This window comes from Stegastes partitus, unplaced genomic scaffold (genome assembly GCF_000690725.1).
Source record: "Stegastes partitus isolate 25-593 unplaced genomic scaffold, Stegastes_partitus-1.0.2 Scaffold2225, whole genome shotgun sequence".
NCBI classification, from domain to species: Eukaryota; Metazoa; Chordata; class Actinopteri; family Pomacentridae; genus Stegastes; species Stegastes partitus.
In genome coordinates this window covers 8,800-31,468 of record NW_007579956.1, presented here as the reverse complement: position 1 = coordinate 31,468, position 22,669 = coordinate 8,800, and the positions used below count along the sequence as shown (strand labels likewise).

The 22,669-nt window shown below is 39.8% G+C and overlaps 1 protein-coding gene across 2 annotated transcripts; it reads left to right on the top strand.

The window, feature by feature from the left end:
• Window positions 1-1,385: 1,385 nt before the first annotated feature.
• sfpq (splicing factor proline/glutamine-rich) lies at window positions 1,386-21,168 on the top strand. Of its 2 annotated transcripts, none has more exons than XM_008304449.1 (12): window positions 1,386-2,286; window positions 3,294-3,482; window positions 3,605-3,906; window positions 4,002-4,097; window positions 4,661-4,857; window positions 4,981-5,065; window positions 5,237-5,348; window positions 5,446-5,494; window positions 5,982-6,088; window positions 20,121-20,169; window positions 20,824-20,904; window positions 21,050-21,168. In XM_008304449.1, the coding sequence occupies exons 1-10, from the start codon at window positions 1,534-1,536 to the stop codon at window positions 20,145-20,147; spliced, it is 1,917 nt and encodes a 638-aa protein (XP_008302671.1). In that variant the 5' UTR covers window positions 1,386-1,533; the 3' UTR covers window positions 20,148-20,169; window positions 20,824-20,904; window positions 21,050-21,168. The 2 variants fall into 2 exon arrangements, with proteins under 2 accessions (XP_008302671.1, XP_008302670.1); XM_008304448.1 differs by having other exon boundaries at window positions 8,789-20,169.
• The last annotated feature ends 1,501 nt before the right edge of the window (window positions 21,169-22,669 follow it).

The following is a 22,669-nucleotide window of genomic DNA, read 5'->3' as shown; positions in this document are numbered from 1 at the left end:
TGAAAATATAAATTTAGTTTTGCATACCTGATTAATATACTGGTCTGCAATCAATTTGCATGCATTAATAAAAATAAATACAACTCATACCAAAGGTTGGTGAATAGGGGTCCTCCTTTATTAAATATGTTCTTCCTCAAACAAGAGAACAATTTAGCGCCTTACGATAATGAGAGGAACTTTGTCCAGTTGTTTTAATGTCTAACTGTATCAGTAGATCTCATGCGGAAGCAAATGGTTTAAACTTTTAGAGACAAATCTGGACAAAACTCAACACATTCACTGGGCTGTCTTAATTCTACAGCCCAGTATACTGGAGACAAGTCATTTATACTTCAGTAAAATCTAATGTAATGCTCATTAAAAAATGATGTTCAGTATATTGCTTCATGTTAATATGTAGTAGTCATGTTATAAACAAATGCTGCTCCATGTACAGTTGTTCAAATATACAAGACTGGAACCCCCGAGATCAATATAAAATTATTAAAATATGCCTTAATAAAATTGCTACTAATGCTGGATATCAATTAGTATAGTTTTTTTTTAATGCTAGTATTGGATATTTGCATTCGTAATTTTTGTACACTAGAACTTTTCAAGGACTAATTATGACAGATGAGAGCAGACATGATCTATATAGGGTAACCTTGGATGATACTGACCTGAATAATCATTGAATAGTATTGAAATGATGTTACTGGTGGGAGACAAATCAATAAAAATGGTTTTGAGGTAAGATTAGGAAATAATATTACTTGCTAGATATTTAAATCTATTTTACTTCATAATTTAGATGTCTGCAGTTTTGTTCTACACTGTAGAAAATTCTAAATATAAAGGCAAACCCCTGTATTAGTAGGAATTTAAGGCTTATTTCTGAAATATACCTTTAGGCAAACACTCAAAGTTCCCAAAGTTTACTGAAAATCTATAAATCAGATTTATCAGAAGTGTATCCGATGATCCAGAGTACTCACGCATTAATCATTTTTAGTGTTGTCTGTCTCAACAAACAAAGAAGAACACTGGATCACAAGTGTACTGACCTGTTTTTAAAAATATAAATGTAACTCTGCAGGCCTGATTAATACTCTGCAATTAATTTTCATGTGTTAATGATGATCAAAATTCATACAAGCAATATCAACAATGATACCAAGGAAATGATCAATTTTGCTATAACACAATATGGTAATGTCAGGCAAGTTATTTGACCACTTTATCATTTATCTGTCTGCTATCCAGACATATACACAGACTTCTTCTTTAGACTAGGTTGACCCCGCCTCCTCTGGGGCAGCGGACGAATCAGCGGCGCGGACTCCGCTTCATCCGGCGCGGCGGGCCAATCAGCGGCGCCGGATGGAGCAGGGCGTGCTTTTCTCTGCCGGAGAAAGAAAGACGTTTCGGGTGCTTAGCCGTTGGTCGCCATTTTAAGAAGTTACAAAAACCGGTGGTAGGTAGGTGTTACGCAGCAAGCCTTTACGGTTTTTGGTATTTTAAAAACAGTTTTCACCAATATAAGGATCAATGTCTCGATTCAACTATCATCGCGGCGGTCTTGGGATGAACAATTTCCAGCCACGCAGAGGCGGCGGACCCGGCGGCCCCATGCGGGGTGGGCTAATGGGAAACCCAAATTTCAGGAACCATCCTTTCCAGAATCAGAACCAAAATCGGAGGGGATCCAACAACAACTTCAACAAACCGCAAAACCAGGGACAACAGACGACTCCCCAGAAGCCCCAACAGAACCAGTCAATGCCGATCATCCCTCCGCCGAGTCCCGGCCCGGCTCTCACGATGAAAGGCCCGATGCAGCAACAACAGCAACAGAAACCGGCCCCGCAACAGCAGGAGCAGCAGAAGCCGACCACCCCTGCGCCTCAGACCAAGATACAGTCACCGCCGGCTAAACCGAACATAACCTCCCCTCAGCCCAACCAGGCCAACAAGAACCAGAACCAGCAGCTCAAGTCACCGGTAGGAAATGCTAACGGGCAGCAGCAGAAGCAGCAGCCTCCGCACCCAAGCCCCAAAACAGGACCACAGCAAGGCCAGAAGGGAGGACCGCAGCAAGGCCCAAAGTCTGGGCCACACCAAGGCCCGAAGGGAGGTCCTCAACAGGGCCAGAAGGGAGGCCACCAGGGCCCGAGGACTGGTCCACAGCAAGGCCAGAAGACCGGCCCACACCAAGGACAGAGGACAGGGCCACCGGCGATGAAGTTCAAACAAGAAACCACAAACAACGAAGCAGCAGAATCAGAAGAGGGCGAGTCAAAGGTCTGTTTGATTTTCTGTCATTTATTTTTTGTGATATATATTTCTGCCGTGAATGACGTCGACAGTTACCGGTAGCTGACACTAGCCTATTCAGTCTTGCTAATAGTGCACTTGAATAAAACACTCCACAGCCCGAGCGGGCGGAGTTGTCTCGCTGTTACGTCCATTATTGTAACTGGAGCGGTTTACTGCAACTACATCGGCTATGGCGGTGAATAAAACCATGCACCCGTTAACGAAGTCGGTTTAGCGAGCAGCCATCTTGTCAAAAAAAAGCGAAAATTGCTTTGTTAACGCAGAAGGGCTGCTTCCTATGTCGTATTTGTTTTACTGTGATGTTTTTCTGTTAATCTGAACCTTTTTTAAGTGCCTTGTTTTGTCGCAAAATAGCTTAAGCAAATGTAGGTCATGTTTGTATCGCCTGTGGCACACAAAGCGGATGGGGGATGGGCAGCCGGACATATAAATAAGGATATGAAAGAACGCTGACTTTAACGTTAAAACACTACTTTTTAATGAAGTTTTTTTTTTATTCGCACATAATAATAGATTTTTCTACTGGGGCTGGGCAGTAAATTGAAATATTATCCTAACATCAGAATCGGAAACAGGTTTATTGCCAGGTATAGTTTACACAATACGAGGAATCTGTTCTGGTGGGTTGGTGTAATAAAACCAAGTGCAATAGCAAAATGGTTTGTCAAACACGACGGATCGATGTTAAATATGTCATGCTATTATAAAGGAAACAATGAGATACCATCAAGATGTTATCCAGACGTAAGGGAAGATGTTGATACAGCCTGCAAGATAAAATATCACATTACCATTGTTATATTTTTGAAGTGGAAACCAAAATGGCTAGTATAGCAGTATGTCAAAGATAATTAAGCTATCAATTAGTTTTTAATTTTTTTGTGGAATGTCCCAGCATCTACTCCTTGATACATTTTTCTGTGTTGTTTGGCGTGGCTATGAGGTTTGAGAGTTTGACTCTCGTTCCACAGGCTTTTAAGGCAACGCTGTCCATGCTGCTGAAGCCCGGTGAGAAGACATACACACAGCGGTGCCGTTTGTTCGTTGGTAACCTGCCGAACGACATCACAGAGGATGATTTCAGGAAGATATTTGCAAAATATGGAGAGCCCAGTGAGGTCTTTATCAACAAAAGCAAAGGCTTCGGGTTCATCAGACTGGTAAGAAAAGTCTCATATGCAGTGTCACTACTTTACACAAAGGGTTTTCTTGGATAAAGTTTTGCATTGACTTTATACGATACCAAGAGGCAGACTGAATTAATTATTTACTTTTCCTGCAGGAATCCAGAGCACTCGCAGAGATAGCAAAAGCAGAGCTGGATGACACACCGATGAAAGGCAGACCCTTGCGTGTTCGATTTGCTTCACATTCTGCAGCATTGTCTGTGAAGAATTTGTCACCATTTGTGTCTAATGAGCTCCTAGAAGAAGCTTTCTCACAGTTTGGAATGGTTGAGAGAGCGGTCGTCGTCGTAGATGACCGTGGGCGCTCCACAGGCAGGGGCATTGTCGAGTTCGCCTCCAGGCCTGCAGCCAGAAAGGCTCTGGATAGGTGCAGTGAGGGTGTCTTTCTGCTCACCACGTAAGTTTCTTTGTTTCATTGTATACAGACAAGTCTGTAAAAGATGCTTGAAACATTTTCTCATTAGTGTTCTTGCTTTTTTTCACCTTTTTCAGGTCACCTCGGCCTGTTATTGTGGAGCCTCTGGAACAGTATGACAATGAAGACGGTCTTCCAGAGAAATTGGCACAGAAGAACCCCAGATATCAAGCGTAAGCATGTCACTATATATCATGTTCACTCTGTGCATTTGCACCTATTGAGATAAACAGAGCAAGTTTAAATTTGCGCTAAGTCTAGGTGTATTTGTGACTGCTGCTTTACTAAACTTTTTTTTTTCTTTAGCTCATTGTTTTATGGGTAGCAGATGGTGTTTTTGGGAAGATGGGGGTAGGTTCAGGGATTGCAGCTGTTCAAAATCAATTTTTGTGTGGACTGGCAGATGTTAGTCAGTGTCAATAAAGGGACTGACAAGTAAGCAGGTTGTCTGCTGGCTGTGATGAGGACAAATACCAATATTGGCCATTGTAGAAGCTGACAAAATGCTGAAATGGTAATGAATAAAAGAAAAGATATTACTATAATAAAACAAGCTTTGTATAACTAATCAACTGGATTTGCTCCCAGTCTGCGATCAAACATTTAGCAATTATGAATTCATAATTTTCTTAATTTGTTATGAAATAGCTTCAGTATGTTTAACACCACACGTGTATGGTGCAGATACATTTATGTCAATCTAACATGCTGTCTAATGTGTTGGTTGTGTTTATAGAGAGCGTGAGGAGCCTCCTCGTTTTGCACGTCCTGGCACTTTTGAATTTGAGTACTCCAAGCGCTGGAAGTCCCTGGATGAAATGGAGAAGCAGCAGAGGCAGCAGGTGGAGAAGAACATGCGTGAAGCTCGTGAGAAACTGGAGAGTGAGATGGAGGACGCTTACCACGAGCACCAGGCCAATCTGCTGCGGCAAGGTGAGTTTAGAAATGAACCAGCGGTAGTTTTTGAAACTTTGATATTTGTCAACAGCAAATATGTGACACTCCTGAGATGGGAGGTACCACAATTAAATGTGTCTGATTCTTGTTTTCTTGCAGATCTACTGAGGCGACAGGAGGAACTGAGGCGCATGGAGGAACTGCACAGTCAGGAGATGCAGAAGAGGAAGGAGATGCAGCTCAGGTATTTAATTTACATTATTTAATGTGTGATGTTACTGTTATTTCTTTGTCCTTAAAGTTTAAGCATTGCTTGTATTTTGTCAATAGTAGAGTATACAGTTAGATTAGCTATGTTCATATTGATTCCTAAACTTGAATTACATGCGGCTAAATCTTTTCTGTTCTTAAACAGACAAGAGGAAGAGCGACGGAGACGGGAGGAGGAGTTGCTTCGTAAGAGAGAGATGGAAGAACAGATGCGCCGCCAGCGTGAGGAGAACTACAGGATGGGCAACTTCATGGATGTAAGTTAATCTTAATATTTGGATTTTAAAAAGCATCCATTTAGTAAAGGAAATATTTGCTTGGTTAATTTAATAATTTCATGTCTTTTTATTGCAGAGGGACAGGGAGATGAGAATGCATTCCGGTGGAGCTTTGGGCATGAGTGGTAAATGAACAATTTTTCATGTCATTTTGGTTACAACATTATGAGACTCAGACTACATGCAGTGCTGTTGTGTAAGTCTGCATTAGTTTATGTCCAAAAACTCCAGTTTCACTGTGACTTTTCTGGCTATTAATTAATTTAATAAGTCAGTACCAAATTGGCCATATTCATCATTTAGTCAGTTACTTAAGTGGTGACAGTAATCTTGAGTGGTGCATATTTAGTTCCTTCACAGTCTTCACTACATTTATTAAATGAGTCTGGTCAGACATGGACACAGACTGCAACTTTAGAAACACAAGGGGATAGTTGTAGTTGTCAAGCTAATGTGATTCCATTTGAGATGATACAGTTTGTCTAAATGTAATGAAACTTGTGTAATTATATTGAATCAGCTTTGCTATCAACAGGCTGCACTATCAGTTTGTCTGATACGTTTATTTCAAATACAGCACGTTTACTTGACTTGTCATTCTGTGTCTGTTAGATTTGCCCTTTGGTGGATCCAACCAGAAGTTCCCAATGGGTGGTCTGGGCTTTGAGGGTCAGCAAGGAATGGGACCATCTTCAGGAGGCTTGCTGGGCAACGAAATGGTAACGTATCCCACTTCTGGGAAGATCAGTAGTTAATGTAGTTTTGTGTTGGACTTTCCTTTTGGTCTGAAAGACTCCCAGCTGATTTCAGACATGATGGCCAGCTGGCCATTCAGGGTGGGAAGATATGAGCAGTTTGTGTTCTAAGCTGTCTTCAGACAGCTTGCTGGTTGTTGAATGTGACAGATATGCCACCTAACTGATAGGGTTTCTTTCAATAGTAGGCCGAGCCCCCTCAGTTACTTTCATTTGAGCCTTACTGCTGTCCAGATACAAAACCATCAACCTGCACTAAATCATCAGAAATGGCTCTGCAGTGTGTTTCTGACAGCTGTACACAAACCTCAGTGGCTCTGCTCACTCTTATCATGCTGTTTGTGTAGTGGACTGCTATTGCAAGCCCTGTCTCTCGTGAGCTGGACAGGCACTTTTTCTTGACTGAAGGCAGAATGGCATGTACCAGTGTTTTTCTATTTAGCAGCTGATAATACTCTTATCTAGTTTCAAATCACTTTTTTATATACTGTGCCAGCACGTTCATGCGTCATCTGTTTATGAGAAGAAATGAAGTTGTATATGAAGAGTCTACGAGTATTTTTGGTGGAAGTGTGAAATCTGGTGGAAGCTCCTTGTGTACCATGAGCCAGTTTGAGACCTGAGGTAGAGCTGTACCTGATCTTATGGACCAGCAACCTTTACCTTCTGATAAATAACTTTTTTGAAACTGTGCATTTATAATGCATTTAGTGCAGGATGATGGTGTAAAGCATTAAAATTGAACATAATTGTACATTGCAAGAGGATTAATTGATGGGGGCAGGCACAGCATTCCTATTATGTGTGTAGGGTGATGCTGGTGAGTACTGAACCAAGCCAAAGATCGCTGCCTCTGGCACAATTGTAGTAACGATGTCAGGTTTGTTTCTGGATTATTGCTGACAAGAGCGGCTAAATGTGTGATAGCGTCACAAATCCTGATTGACAAGTGTCAACTTATTACACTAGGCTTGTATTTGACAAATGGTGCACGATACATTTGCAGCTGTGTCTGCATATTCTAGTATTAGCTTAGCTAATTCTTTATTCTTGCTTTGAACAGAATGCACCATATACACAACAAAGGAACTTTAGACAAGAGAATTCGAAAGAGTTTTAAGTTTAAGCTTTAGGGCCCACCTGATACATTGGTTGGCCAATATTGGCCTGTCACAAACATCAGTATGTATATGTATGACGTCACATATCACATGTATATGTTGTCCGTTATGCAGTGGCAATTCTTTATACCAAACATATAGAAAAGATGCTTGCAGTAATTTACAAATAGTGTCATTGCATAGTTTGTCCAGCAAAGTGGCTCCAACTCCTTTGCTTGCAATACTGCAGCACATGTAGCAGAGTCAGCTTACAGCTAAGTGGACAATGGTGCTGAGTCAGCCGATGTCTTCATGTTATATTGCTAACTAGTTTGTGAAATACATTGTTCAAAAGTTAACAAACAATGACTTTATCAATACTAATTAACCGTAATATTGTCACGTTATGCAGGAAATTTTACTTCACAAAAAATCTACCGTAGTATTGGCCAGGCTCTATTAGGCTTGTTGGCGATGTTCATGTTGGTGGCGCAACAGTTTGACAATCTGAAGTGTGAATCTTCAGTCGCAGTTTTTATTTCACCTCTGAATTTGAAGCTCAGTAAAACTCTGATTATTCAGTAGGCTGAGCAGCATTATGTTAAGTACATACCCAATGTACTCCTATTTGACATTTTCAATACTTTGCATTCTGTTTTCTCTTCTTACTTTTGTTGTTCTATTGTAGCCAGGTTTTGGAAATCAAAGCATTTGTTTTTGACTTTGAGACACTGACTGTCTCACTGTTATAGTTTTATAGACATATCTGAATTAGAATTTAAAGTGCATATCGAAAAACAAACTGCTTTCTTGTTGGAAAAATGGTTGAATTGATTGTCTTGTGCAATTATTACGTTTTCTCTGTCCCAAGTATTCTCCACGTGTATTACTACTACAGCCCCTATATTTCTTCAATCCTGGTTAACATTGGGATCAGCAGTTATGTTTTCCCATTTTATTGATGCAGTGCCATAAGATGCTTTGTGGTATCTTACACCATTGTTTCAGTTTAGGAAACTTTGGAAGTACCTTATTTCACTCAGATTTAGTTTATTTTTTCTAAATTTCTATGAAAATATGATTTTTGGTTACAACTAATAGACTTTTAAACTTTACTACCAGATGTATTTAATAACACAACCTCCCTCCAGAGGGTTGAGCATGTAATTTCTGGCATATTTAATGATTATCCACAAGTAAATACAGTCCACATCTAATGATGCTTGGCTTGATAAGCAGTAAGACCTGCAGGCTGATCTTGGCATGCACTGGAGAAGAGATCATACTAGGTAGGCACTGACTAACGAAAGCATTACCCTCTCTTCCTTTTCCGTATGTAACCTGTGGCACCTGTGGACCTTCATATTGGAACGAACCGTTTCTTCGGATGTGTCTCCTGCTGGTTGTTGTGTAAATCTGCTCATAATATAAAACAAACCACCTCAATGCCATACCTTTTTACACACCTCCATATGGACATGAACTGTGTGCTTGCGCACTGATCCCATCCCATACCTTATCCTCCACCCTCCTATCTGCCTCCATGGCAAATTGACCCCTATAGCGCAATGAGCGCTTCGCCCAGGGCGGTCCTAGGGGAATGGGTCCTGGTAACGCTGGGTATGGCAGGGTCCGCGAGGAGTTCGATGGCCCTGCTAAGAAACCCCGTTTCTAAATGCTGCTCTTTGATGCTTCCAGCAGCACCATTTGTATAGATTCTCCAAAACGAACATGTTGAGTCGCATTTCTTGTATTTAAGTTTAAAATGTTGCAGCATTTTAGCCAGACAATTTACTCATTTTATGACAGTCAATATTTTCAATTTTTTATTTTATATTGTCTCTAGTGTGGAAAGAGGTCACCCTTGAGTGATCCAGTAGTTCTTTCTTACCATGTATAATTTTCTTTTCTAGTTGTGTTATGCTCTGTGAGTCGTCGTGAAGTGATAACTGTAACATTTTTCTCAACTTCCTATGGCTGTGTTTTGTGCCATACATTTGGAGTCAAAGCATGTATTATAATAAAGAGACATTGGTTCTATCCGGACAAACCTTTTAACATTCATTCCTAAAGTTGAAATGTGCGGTACTATCAAAAAGCAACCAAATCCCAACAATGGATTGTTTGCATAAATGAAATAGTATACATACATGTAGATGCCACATTAGGCTTTAAAGGGTCTATGTGTTGTCTCTGCCACAGTCCTGGCCTTTCAATTAGGCAACGCATACAACACCTGATACCACTATTGCATATACCTCTCTCCGTCCTTCGCTTCTTTGTTTTTCTCCCTGCAAATTCAGAGGACTGACACCTGTCAGTATTCTTAATAAGTATACTGTTAAGAGTTTTAGTCAACGGGAATTAAACAGCGGTGTGTAAACACTGAACAGCGCTGAGGCCTAATGATTGCAGGAGACTCAGTGGATTTCTTTTGCACAACTGAGCCATTTCAATTCACAATCACTGCTCAGACAAAATGAAGATCTTTTTTTTGGAACACTAAAACTTTCCATTGTTTTTCATATTAAAGTGGCTGCATCAGCTTTTTCAGCCATGCTTCAGGACAACAGAAATACTTCACATAGAACCTTTAAGACTGCCTGTGGTTCAGTTGGTGGTTGTGAGTAACCGAGCTGACAGACATTCTGCTCACATCACTCAGTCTGTCACAGAAGTGTGTGTTTGCATGCTTCAAGGATGGGTTATTCACTACGTTTACATGCAGTTCAGGATGTCTTACAAGAATCATTTGCAGCATTGACTTTTAAAAAAAAAAAAGCTGATCTGTTTTTGTAGACAAAGATGACATGAAAGCTGCATTTCCACTTTGTGTTGCCACTTTCTTGGGAGTTGAATTAAGTTCCACAGCTTCACCCTAGTTGACCTGAAACTTTTTCCTAATGTTTATTATATGTATTATAGTTCTAGTGTACACTTTTCAAACTGCTCAACAACCAACATGGCATGTATTGCTGCTGTTATCATGTGTTTATTTATAATATAATTAATTTCAACCCATAAGACCAGCAGGCAGAGTGCATTCAATGCATTGTTGCTAATTTAGTTTATCTGAAGATAACTCCAAGATTTTCTTTGGTTGGCTTCAGGCCTGATGTGTATTTTGCATCTGGCAACGTAATCACTGTATAAGACGGCCTAGAGGTAAAACTTGTGTGTATGTGTGTGTGCTGACCTTTCATTGACAAGTCTAATAGAAGTTGTGGGCATATTAGGCGCTCATGGCTCAATTCCCTTAAGTGGCAACAACAGCTAATTGATAGCCATTTACTGTCTCAGGTGAACAGACAAACTTCCACAAACCTGCATGTAAACGTAGTCATCATCAGTTACGGACTTATTTTGGGTGCAACAAAAATCTACTAAAGTTGGTGTGTATAAGTAAATCTATAGTAAAGGAACTGACACAAGATCTTATCTGAATTGAATGTCAGTACAGTAGTTTCACTGTTTGTTGGCATGGGTCTGCCTTTCCACGACTGGAAAAGGCCTCATGAAATGAAATGAAATGAAAAATACTTTATTTATCCCAGAAGGGAAATTCAATAATCATTTAGATTTATGTAAACATGCTGTTTGAAAGCATGATACCCAACAGAAACCAAAGCAGATATGCATCAGGTTTACTCTGGATGAAGACATCAAGCCTTTTGGATTACAAAAAAATAATAAATAAATAGTAACGGGTTACATCTTTAACCAGAACTCTGACTAATTCTGTTCATGTTGAATTTATTTACATGGCCAGTAATTTTTGAGTTAACAAACACTCAGCGCTGGATTTAGGAAATGGAAACAGGTCCTCAACTTGCACAAGTAGTGCTTAACTGTCATGGTCCTACAAGAGGAAAAGGACTCCAGAAACCTAATTTGTCAAGGCATGGGATGACCTGCAGTGAGATTCAGACATGTTCTTAGTGTCTGATGGTAGAAAGAAGGTCCATCAGCAGCCTTTCTAGTAAACTGTTAGTAGACTCATATCAGTGTCTTACAGCCACAGTATTGGGTTATCATCTTTTTTAAGTGGGTTGAAGTGCTTTTATTTTTCCCAGAATTGCCTTAGCCTTGTTTTTTGGGGTAACCTTTTACAAACACACCGTCCCACTCGGCCTTGTATCATTATTTGGGTTGCATTCAGCAGTGCCCATTGACTAGAACTTTTTTTTTTTTTGCTTTTCAGCAGACATGTTTGTCTGCAGCCTCCCTAACATCATATATAACAGTATTATAAGAACCAGCACACAATATCAGAATCCATTTAACAATTGGATAGCTTCTTATTCGCAGACGTTCTGAAGAGATATTTCAGGAGGAAGATGAAAGCAATTGAAGAGTAATAGTTGGGATAATTTACCTTGGGACATTGGAATTACACAAATTAATTTGGCACATTGATGTATTATGAAACCTATCACTCGTGCAACAGTGGTTGGATGTTACTGTACAGCAGATGGTTTCAACCCCTTTCTGTTAATGGCACATTATGAGTGAAGTTCCCATTTTTTAAATTCTCCTGCCTACTCTGATACAACCAGTACTTTGTTAGAAGTACAATAAATGGAAATCTCCATTTATTCACAAACTTGCCTCTGCAACCGTCTGTCAGTTGTGTGGAAAGAGGACACAGCTTGAAAAAGTGAGTGTAAGTAACGTTATAATAATTCTCATTTCATATAACTGTATTAACTTGGCTGAATTTTCTAGCATGAGTTTTAATCTGACTTTCTGTGGACTTTTGAAGGTGTTTATGTTACTTGTACTCAAAGAAATTATACAGCAGTACGACTTCCAGTACTTGTTTATAATGCTTGATTCTGAGTTTCATCTTAAAGGTCTTTTTCACAGTTTCAACATGAAGTAACTGGAGTCATTTGCTTTATACTCTCTGGTAAACTGTTAAAGTCTGTCTCATGGTTGACTTTGGACAGCATTTGAACCTCTAACTGGATGACTACAATGCTTCCCATTGTCTGTCTTTTTATTTGTTATTTAGCCAAGGTTTGACAAAACAATGCAGTGATGATGGAGTGACAAAACATTTAAAATACTTAATCACCTGTCGTGTACCTGCTAATGCATCCTGCACAATAACTAAACATATAAGCGTAAGAATGGTACACTTTTTGCTTAGTAAGAAAATATTCATGCGATATCTGACGGCGCTGCAGAACACACCTGAAATGGCTGCAAAACAGAGGACTGCGATGCTTGGATGAATTCGGTAATAGAATTGGATATCATGGAGTGTTCATCTCAAATGTTACGTGTGTTTGTGTTATGTACATTTTTTCTTTAACAGGTATGACCGGCTTTAAAGATTTTGGACTGTGGAGGAAGTTGTGGCTGTGTAGTGTGAACTCAGGAATGCATTAACGTAGAAACCCAAACACTGGACTTGTGGGGTCCATCTCAGTGAGACTCACAACATCATCAACATATTATTAAGCAAGGCTGGATAGTGGCTTGTAAATGGATATAGTATGGATCAGCAGTTGGGCTTTGCTTCCACCAGCCCTGTAACATTCCCCTTGCATTAGCATTTTTGGAAGACACAGGTAAATACCAATTCTTAATAGCAAGAACTAACTTTTAAAGTTCAGTAGATTGCAGAGAACATTTTCACATTATTTGTTGCTCTGCAAATACAAGTATTGTCTTGATATTGTGATTAGTTAGTATTTTGTGAAAGTGATTAGTAACAAGTTCAACCGATACTCTTCAGTCACTCATATGATAATTTCTCTGCTATCTTTTTTAGTGTCTTTAATTCAATTCGCCGTTATTTTTTTTGTCAATTTACAACACCCAAATGACCCAAATAGCTTTCCAGTAGAAATATAAAGTTAAGGTACATGAGTCATTGTACCTGAGTTGAGGAGTTCAACGTCTGTGTGTGTAGCCCACAATACCAAGTTGGTGTTTGATGATTCAATCAGACTTTCTGGATCAATATGGACATGTAATTTTAGTCTGGAACCATTCGTTCTCTTTTGGACTTTGCTGCTGTTGTTGTTGGATGGCATCCTGATACTAATGGAACGTGAAACAAGCTTCTTTTTTTTTTTTTCCCAGTTAGCCAAAGTTCAGCCGTACGTTATCCAAGATTTGATAGTTTTTAGATGGTTTCTCTGATGTAAGTTGCATGCTTATTTTCCAAATGACTACCTTTCATTGCAAAATAACAAATTTAAACAACTAAAAACTATTTCCAGGGTTTTAAAAAATGTTTGCTAAACTTAAAATTTTTTTTCTTGTGTTCTTTTTTTTCTTAGGTAGAAGTCTTTTTTTACCTGCTCAGGTTTCCCAGAGTAAAGTTAGGACAACAGCATAAACGTAGGTGCTCTTTAGTCAATAGTTTGTCAAGTGTCCGGACAGCAATGGACAGATGTTGGACGTCCTCAATAGAAAATAACCTCTGGAGGAGATATTGTCCAAAGACCAGTGGAAACACTGATAAAATCCAAAGCAAAAGTCAAATGAGCGCCAATATTCACGAGACTATAGGACACCTAAAATACGTCGAAAAATTGTGTCTATGGCGCTAATAAACACTTGTGTATATGAAGTTGATTTTATTGTATATAATATAATGTAATAATAATTATACTAGATGAACATAAAATATTTTATCTGAGGCTCTCAACATCCTTCAGAACTTTACTTGACCTAAATGTAAATTTTAATACTTGTAATGTTATGTCTGTGTGTTGGTGTTGTGTACACTTTGTTTTTCTTTGACAGGTGTTGGACTATGAAAAGGAACTTTCCAAACCAAGACATTCAGAGTCTGTAGCTTTTGTTGGAGCAGTTTTGTAATCAAAAAGCTATACTCTGGAGGACCAGATAGAAGGGGAAAAAACCAAACCAAGCCATTTTTGATCACGGTGGCTCTATCTCTTGGACTGTAGCTTGGAAAGCTGGAGGATATTTGGTCATTCGCAAGTAATCACAACTAAAGTAATGTAGCAGACTACATAGTCACTACAGTGAAATACAGAGATTCAGAACAACATGTTTTGAAAAGAGCTGTTTGTCGTCAACATTTGACGAAAGGTGGCACCAAGTATACTTGACAGACCGAGAAGAATTCAGTTACATAGGTATGAAAGAGATATTGTCTTTTGTTGACACATTTCAGTGGCATTATTGAAGCAAAAATGGAAGCTTTGATGCACATCTTTAAAGAAAAAATCTTTGTCAAGATTTGTTTAAAGGCGCCAAGCAGACCTAACAGACTTCTCAGTAACTAAGGACCGAGTTGTCCTCTATTGCAAACACATTTCTACATAAGAAACGCCCTTAGTAGGGATCGACCGATTAGCTAGGCTGATTATTTGGCATGCTTCCCAAGTAAATTCACTACTTCAGCTCTGATGCAGTTGGCTGTCTCTCTCTGCATTTATTCTGTGATCTGAAACAGTGTCTCGTCCACAGCTTTATCTGATGGGCTACATGTCTTGAGGCACAGGCAGTCACTGAAAGCCATTGTTTACACAGAGTGACCGATGAGAGCGTTAGCTGAGCAGCTGCTCCAGTGAATTGGCAGAGCTGTGTTTGGAAGGTGAGGTGGAAGATGTTGCTGAAGCTTTAATAAAAACCACAATCTTCTACACACATGCCTGCTTTTTCTGTTACATAGAAAATTCCCCAATAATTTAGTAGTTGGTGTTAACAAGTGGTGCAGCAAGAACTTATTTTGTTGACTGCTAGGCTACGGATATCACCAAGAGGTGTGCCATGCCTTTGTCCAATGGGTAACACTATGTAGAATGCGGCAGCATGTTTGTTAAAAGTAAGATTAACTTTAACAGTCTCTTCTGACAGATATGTCTCTCTAGCAGAGACACAACCTGTAAAAACTATGCAAGAAATACAGCCATTACCATAAGTCAGGGCGTTGGTTACTTTGATAGTGTTATTGATCCCAGTAAGTTGATCTTACTGTAGACATGAGAGCATTGTGACGTCACATGATGCATTAATCTCATCACTTCTGTTTCTGTTGTACGTATTCAATTACAGTAATCCTTATTAATGAAGAATCCCAGTTATGAATGACAAGCTCCCTGCTATCACACGCTGTTAATGTATAACATTTAATGTGTATCTGTTGTCCGCCTTTCTTGATCACCAGCAATTAATATCGGCCCTAAAAACACCATATCGGTCGATCCCTAGTTCTGAGTTGACATTTTTTATAGACAGCTCTGATTTAGCTTTGCAAACTGAAGCTTCGACACGGACTTATTTACTGATTTATCAGTGCCATCATGCACATCTGACATATTGTAAAATAATGCTACTGCTGAGATTTACAGCAATTACAAATGCATTCTCACTTTATGTTATTACACAAAAATTGAAATCAAATCTTTTACTCTGTCGTTTACATCTAGAATTTTTCTAATGGTGATGGAAAGTACACAACATGAATATATACTGAGTTCAGGAGGGGATATCCCTACTGCCTACTAGGGGTGTAACGGTACGTGTGTTTGTTCCAAATTGTTTGCTACGTCACATTTGCTTTACATTTGCCGGCTGCCCTTAGATTCAGTTATTGCTGTGTTTCCTATTTTTATACTCATTCTAAAGTATGCCATTGGAGAAGTTTGAAAGTGTCAAAAAAATGTAAACTTACCTAAATTCGCAAAAAAGTCTATGCGCTTGGTTGAAGTTATATTGTTTTGCTTTGTGTACATAATGCACATAACAGGAGATGGAAACGCTTTGTTACATCAGAGTGTATTTTAAAAAGCATTTAACTCAAATGACTGATCAGCTTTTGTTGTTTTTTTTATATACATATATTATGTGACATTTAGAAGGTTGTTTCAAATTGGCTCTACAGTTGTATGACAGCATTGCTGCTCTTTATGTTGATGTGTTCACACTACAAACATTCTGGAGCTCCAACATCCAAGACACTTTGCTGCACCAATTGTCCATCAGCAATAGTACATTGACAGGATTAGCCATGAAAGCTGAGCAGGTACTTTGCCTGTTTTGTTAAAGATGTGCTATTGTTTTGATCGTAAACAGGTCAGTATTTTGTGATTGGCAGCATGCAGCCTTCACAGTAAGAACTGTGGCCAATTAGGTGCTTTTGAATGTTTTACATTTTTGGGGGAAAAAAAAAATCAAAAGTTGAATTATGCATTTCTTTTGTTAACTTGCGGCTACATACTGACCCATGAACCTCGTGTACCGTTACACCCCTACTGCCTGCACGTTTTGACTTTGCAACAGTGACCTTCCTCAAGTTTCAAGTCCAGATTGTGAACCCACACACCTCACCACAACCTGTAGTTGTCTTTTATTGTCCCTGACTCTAAAAGCGAAATCTACACCAGTAGACCAGACCAACGTCCTATTCACCAACGTACCTGAGGCAGGAAGTCCCATGCACCTTACTGTTGAAGAGAGGATGGCGTGTTGTGCCCGTGTGGTTGTGCGTGTTTCATGTCTTTGAGTAAATGAGGTGCGTTAGCTGCTGTCAGCCAGCTTGTCAAAGACAGGCTGCCCCAGTCCACAGTAGAGGCTCTTCACTGCAGTTGGGTTACATTGACGATGAGTAGTTCTGCAGAAGTCAGTGGACAGTAAAGCCTGGACTTGTTTGCACTGCAGCCAGAGGTATGCTTACACAGATCAGCCGAACACGTAAGGTAAGTGTCCCATCCATGTTTATAATACAAGATGCACAGTTGTCCCATAACTTAACTCTTCTCTGTCCTCTTCCTCCCCGTCGCTGCTCACAGTGACGTATGCAGGGCTTCTGGCATCACACTTTCAAAGAATGGCATCACAGTGCAGATCTCTGTTCTTCAACCTTTTTTGTGTGTGGGTGGAAGCGCTGTAGCCGTGTGTGTGTGGTTGTAGTACTTTGGCCTCTCTGTATGTATGCATGAAAACGTGTGTGTATGGACGGCTGAGTCACTGGTTCAACATTAGTGTCCAAAGGCAGATGTGTGCTGAAAGTTCATATTTTCAAACAAACTGTTTTCAAGTGAAACTTTTTTTCTGTTTCTGCCCTTTTGGCATTGCTTGGCCCATTAAAACAAAATAAGAAATAAAGCTTTTTTTTAGAAAGAGCAAGTTTTGTACAACCGTGCAACATATTTCAGCTGCTTTTTCTTTGTTTCTGTCCTGAATTTACATTTATTTTGCTGGAAACTCGTATTTTAAAGCGGATTAGTTGTGGAAACAGGCAGGTTGTGTGCAGCAATGAACAGAAACCAAAATCACCAACCAAACTAATTTCTTACATTTTTTCCACCATGATGCTGTTAGAAAACTCTGTCATTCCCTTTTTTTATATATATCTGACTCTTTTATAGTGATGCGTCTGGTTAGAACAACATTTTTTTTTAAAATATTAGTTAATATTTAAATCGCACTGGAAGAACATTTGTCATTGACTTGTAGGGCTGTAATCGTTCAAAGAATATCTTGGTTAACTGAATTTGTACCGACTCAGTCAGTTGCTCAGTGGACCAACAGAGTCGGTATGATTTTTCCAGCTGAAGTTGATTATCCACAGTGCACTAAGTGCACTCTGACTGCTAGCTTTGTTAGCCTTTGTTAGCCTAAATTAATTGGTTAATTAAAAAAAACGATAAATATTAATGAGCAGAGAGAAAACGTGATGCATATTAAATCATCTTCATTTATTTTATCCTAAAATGATAAGAACAGCAGACCAGCGTCCACCTGCACTTATTTATTTAATTTCTAAAAATATATCAACTGCTTATCGCAGCACAGGAACTGCTGAGGACTGTATATTATCTGCTGTTATCAAATGATCTGCAGTGTTGGTTAGTGAGCTACGATAAACAAACTGACGTTTACAAACTCAACTTTTTGGCCATCTGTTTAAACTTTGACATTGTGTCGATTCATTTGGAGCCAGCTTCAAGTAAACATTCAGTAAATGTTCAAAAGGTGAGATTTAACAGGTTCCACTAGTTTGAACCAGTTTGAAGTTCTGAAAATGTGGGAGGTCTGTTTCTCCCAAAAATAATGGATTATTTGTGGAAGACTGTTGATGTAGTGCTTTTTTTCTTATGAAAGTAACACCATCAATTGTCTGACCAATGAGAAGTCGGTTGGGTGAAAGCATATCGACCAACCAGCAGACTGCAGCCCTACAGTTGAGTTCTTGTCTCAAGTTTACTTCTGACCTGCTCCGTCTCTGACTGTCAAACCTGTCCGTAAACATGAGCTGTGGTGGTACTGGGTGGGATGTATGCAGTGTTGAAATGTCCTGTAGTGCTTGGGTCACTCTGGGTGGGATGTAGAAAATCAAAGAAATAAAACATGCCTGTATTAATGCAGCGCTGACTGCAGACCTCTGAGCTGCTCCGACACTCTCAATACAACCTTCACAGCCTCTGTGACTTTGTGTGTTTGTGGATGCAGTTTGTTGTGAGTTTTTGTTTCTTTCTCTTGACAAAGAGAACATTTCAGTTCAAACAGATTTTCTTCCTCAGTCTTTGTTCAGCAGATTTCTTCACTGTTAGCACAATCTCTATCTTTTAAAGAAAGAAATATCAGCTCTGGATTTACCTCCACTGATGGTGCGACCTGACTATTACACCTGTACAGTTTGTAACAGAAACCTCGTGTGGGGAGAAAAACAGCTCTAGAGCACATACAGAGCACTTTGAAATGGATCCTGTATTAAATACAGTTTCTCCTGTGCTGCTTCATGATGTGGAGCTCTTAGGCTGTAATTTATGAGAAGCTTGTGATAAGTCTTGTGATTTACATCAAGTCTTTTTCAGCAGAACAAACATCAAACTAATGGTTGTTGAGCAGTCCGTGGTTTGCTGCAGGGAAAAGGAGCGACGTACGTGATGATTATTGAAAATAATCATTTTCGACAGTGCTCAAGTGAAAATACACCAACGTGTCAGTAACTGTTCTACAGCCCTCCGTGCTTCAGCTGCAAATGGTACTTGCTTTCCTTTCTCTCCTCTCAGTACCTCTTAATTCTCATTTTGTGTCTCTTCTGTTACATTTGAATGCCGAGTCATACCAGTGACCAGCCAGCCATTTTAAAAAGTACACTACACCACGTCTTTGACGTGTTGCTTGTACGTAGGAGTTGTCTCGTAACTGTGAAGATCCATGGTGTGACCTGAAGTCTATGGTTCTCTAAACCTCTGATGATCAGGAGGAGACGACGCTGAGGTCAGCCTCTGGAGGCTGTGATGTATCCGTCTGCACTGTGATCCATTTTGAAACCAAGTCCTCAGTCCTGATTGGCCAACATCTTTTCTCTCTACTGTTTGAGTGTGATGCCAGAATGTCCCTTTTGGCCTTATCGGCCTCGTCTAAAGTCTGACAGACTGACACTGAAAATGACCACAAGACCAAGTCTGTGCTCGGTGGTGCAGCTCCGTTTGGGGTCGTCCTGCAGTAAAACCCCTGATGTGTCAGTATGACGTCAAGCTTCACGAGGCTTTGTAACTGAATCCTACCTGCTGAGGATCACAACGGATCTGAACGTTGTTGTCACGAATTTGTCTCGTTCCCTCTGCAGTCTCTAAAACATGAACTTCAGGGTGCTGAGATGCCGTTCAGTAACACACAGTTCATACTACATATCTACACTTGTCCTCACACTGACACACACCACATACTTGTATTGCATGTTCACACTGTAACATCATAACCTTTTTTTTTTTTTTCTTCTTGTGAATACCCACAGTCATTGCCCACACAGACATATCAGTACAATATGCACATACACACACAGGCACAGGCTGTTTGTCTTTATAAACGTGGAAAATAAGTAATAACATTTATTATTTAAATAAAGCTGCTGACCAGTCCACTGCCAGACTCTCATTGTTTGTTTCTCGCCACAGGAGCCTCGACCAATCGAAGGAGGCTGAAAGTCCAAACCGATGAACCAAGGTAAGAAGTGCAGTAGTTGGTTAAATAACTCGTGTTTACATGAATGTGGGATGTCCCGAGCCCAATCCTGACATCGGGATCTGGGCGAGTTGTGGCTGTTTTCATTTGAACCACTATCAGAAGGAAGGGAAGCCCCGCAGGCACAGGAAAGGAACCACAGAGACGCCTGCTTCATATGCCTCTGAGCTGTAGGAGTGTTGTCCTCGTTTGTCCCAGTTAGGTTTAACATTTGTGTTCTGGTCGGAGGTCATTAAGCCTCAGAGACGACCTTGCCACGGTGCCTCCTTTCTCGATAAACTCCCACAATGCTCTCTGTTTGAAAACAGACCACCTGCCTCCTCTGGTCGATTATTATGTCATTATTAAAGCAGGAGGCTCTAATTGGTGGCACAACCAGCTACTGTGTAGTACTTGTGTGCAATATTGTGATCTGGGGTTTATAATAATAATGTAATAAGATGTCTCCCTCAGGCTGATAAATTGAATATTTTCTTATTAATTGAATAGTTGACAACTAATTGATTAATCGTTAGTAACTAATTCATACTGAAGCTTGTTGACAGCTGTTGAAAAAGACAGTTCCTCGTCTCCTCAGGTTGTCTAACACTGAGGCTGTATTGAAATCCTGTTTCGTTGTTCGCTCCTGTTTTGCAGATAAAATGAAGACTGATGTCTGATAAAGTTCCAGAGCGTCAGGAGACTCAGCGACTGATGTCGCCATGACGCCGCCGCCATGTGAGTCCACCTGCATTTTGTCATTCAGACATTAATGTAAAATGTTTGTGTGCCTTAAAAGTAGCTTTGAACATTGATGTGTGAAGACGTGTCGACATGTTTCAGTGTGAAGTCTGTCCTGAATGTGGGTTTGTGTTTGTCTCAGGTGCTGGTGAAGCAGCTGCAGTGTCAGGACACGTCCAGCAGAGGACAACAGGCTGCATCCAGAGGAGGGACGCACTGTTTCTCTGCTCTGACCTTTAAGAATAAATGATACAAACCTGAGTTTTATTGTTTGTGGTTATTGTGGTGCTGATGCTCCATCGTTTATGCAGGAGTTTAAAGCTGACGCTACAGCAGGTAGACTGTGAGGAGCCTCCAACATCAGACCGGTTGTTCTTCACGCAGTGATGCTTTCTTTACACAGTTTGTTCCCGTCGGCCTCTGAGCAGCTGATAAACCTGCACCCGCCCACTGACTCCCCTCAGTGCTTCTCCTCCGAGGCTCCCTGAGGCCAGTCCAGTTACAATTAAAGCTAAAGGTGCAGCGTTTCCGCCGCAGCATCACACTTGCATCCTGAGTGTTGGCTGTCAACCCTGGAGGAGGTCCAGCCGAGAGGCGGCAAGACGATCCGGAGGAGCTGAAGGCACGAGTCGAATGTGGGTCGTGCTCGTGTTGTCTGACCTGAGCTGCACTCTGGCACTGAAACCCTCCAAACCGGCGGTTAGTGGCCTGATATGCAGGAGGGGTCACCAAGGGGTCAGATCAGTATGAAAATGACTAAAAAGAAAACTCGCTGCCACCAAAACACCAGATCAGAGATTATCTCCTGGAGATCAAACAAACTTTATTTCTAGCACTTTATCACCAAACGTTCCTTAAAAACAACTTTATTACAACAGTAATCAATATTAAAAGACAAATGTTTTAGTCTCTGTTGACATAACTTGCAACTTCTTTTTTTACTGGTTTAAGACCCTAGCTCTTGTTTGATATGCATTTTTTAATGTCTCTTTGCTATTTGATCTGATCAAAGAGACATAAAAAATATAAAGAAAATGTTTAAAAGTATTTATAAAACAATAATAAAATACTGAAAATAAAATATATGTATGTAAAAAAAAGAAAAAAAACTACTGTGGTAATATAACCCATAATGCGATGTCCATATAGGTGGATATATATATTAAGAATTAAAAAGCTGTCAGTAATTTTAAAGCCAATTTAAAATGACAGATAATAACTAATAAAATCACTACAGTCTTAATTAACATAACTGAAACAATAACAATAATAATGGTTACATCAAAAATCTGTATTCTTACATATAATTCTTCACACAGTTTTACTGTCGTTAAACCAGTTACAAATATTATTTTGTTGTTTTTGACATTTGAAAGTTTAAAAAAAATATCTATGTAAAGGATTTAAAATGTGTAAAGAATTTTACAGCTAATTTAAAATTACAGATAATAACGAGTAACATCACAAAAAAAATCTTAATTTACACGTTGACCTTGAAAAAAATCCCCAAATCTGTATTTTTGTAAATAGTACTGTCATTTTTAATTTTTCTTGCACCTTTGCTGCCATTTTTTTTTTTTTTTTTGTATAACTAATTTTATTACATTATGGATATTTTGAAACAGAATTGAACAGACTTTTCAGACCGCAGTGCGGGTTTGTTCGTGGACCCTCAGGCAGCAGCTGTTCTCTGCTGTAAGCCGACCTGGGCAGGACGAGGCGTCCACCTGACCAGCTGCAGCCATCCATCATTCATGGACAT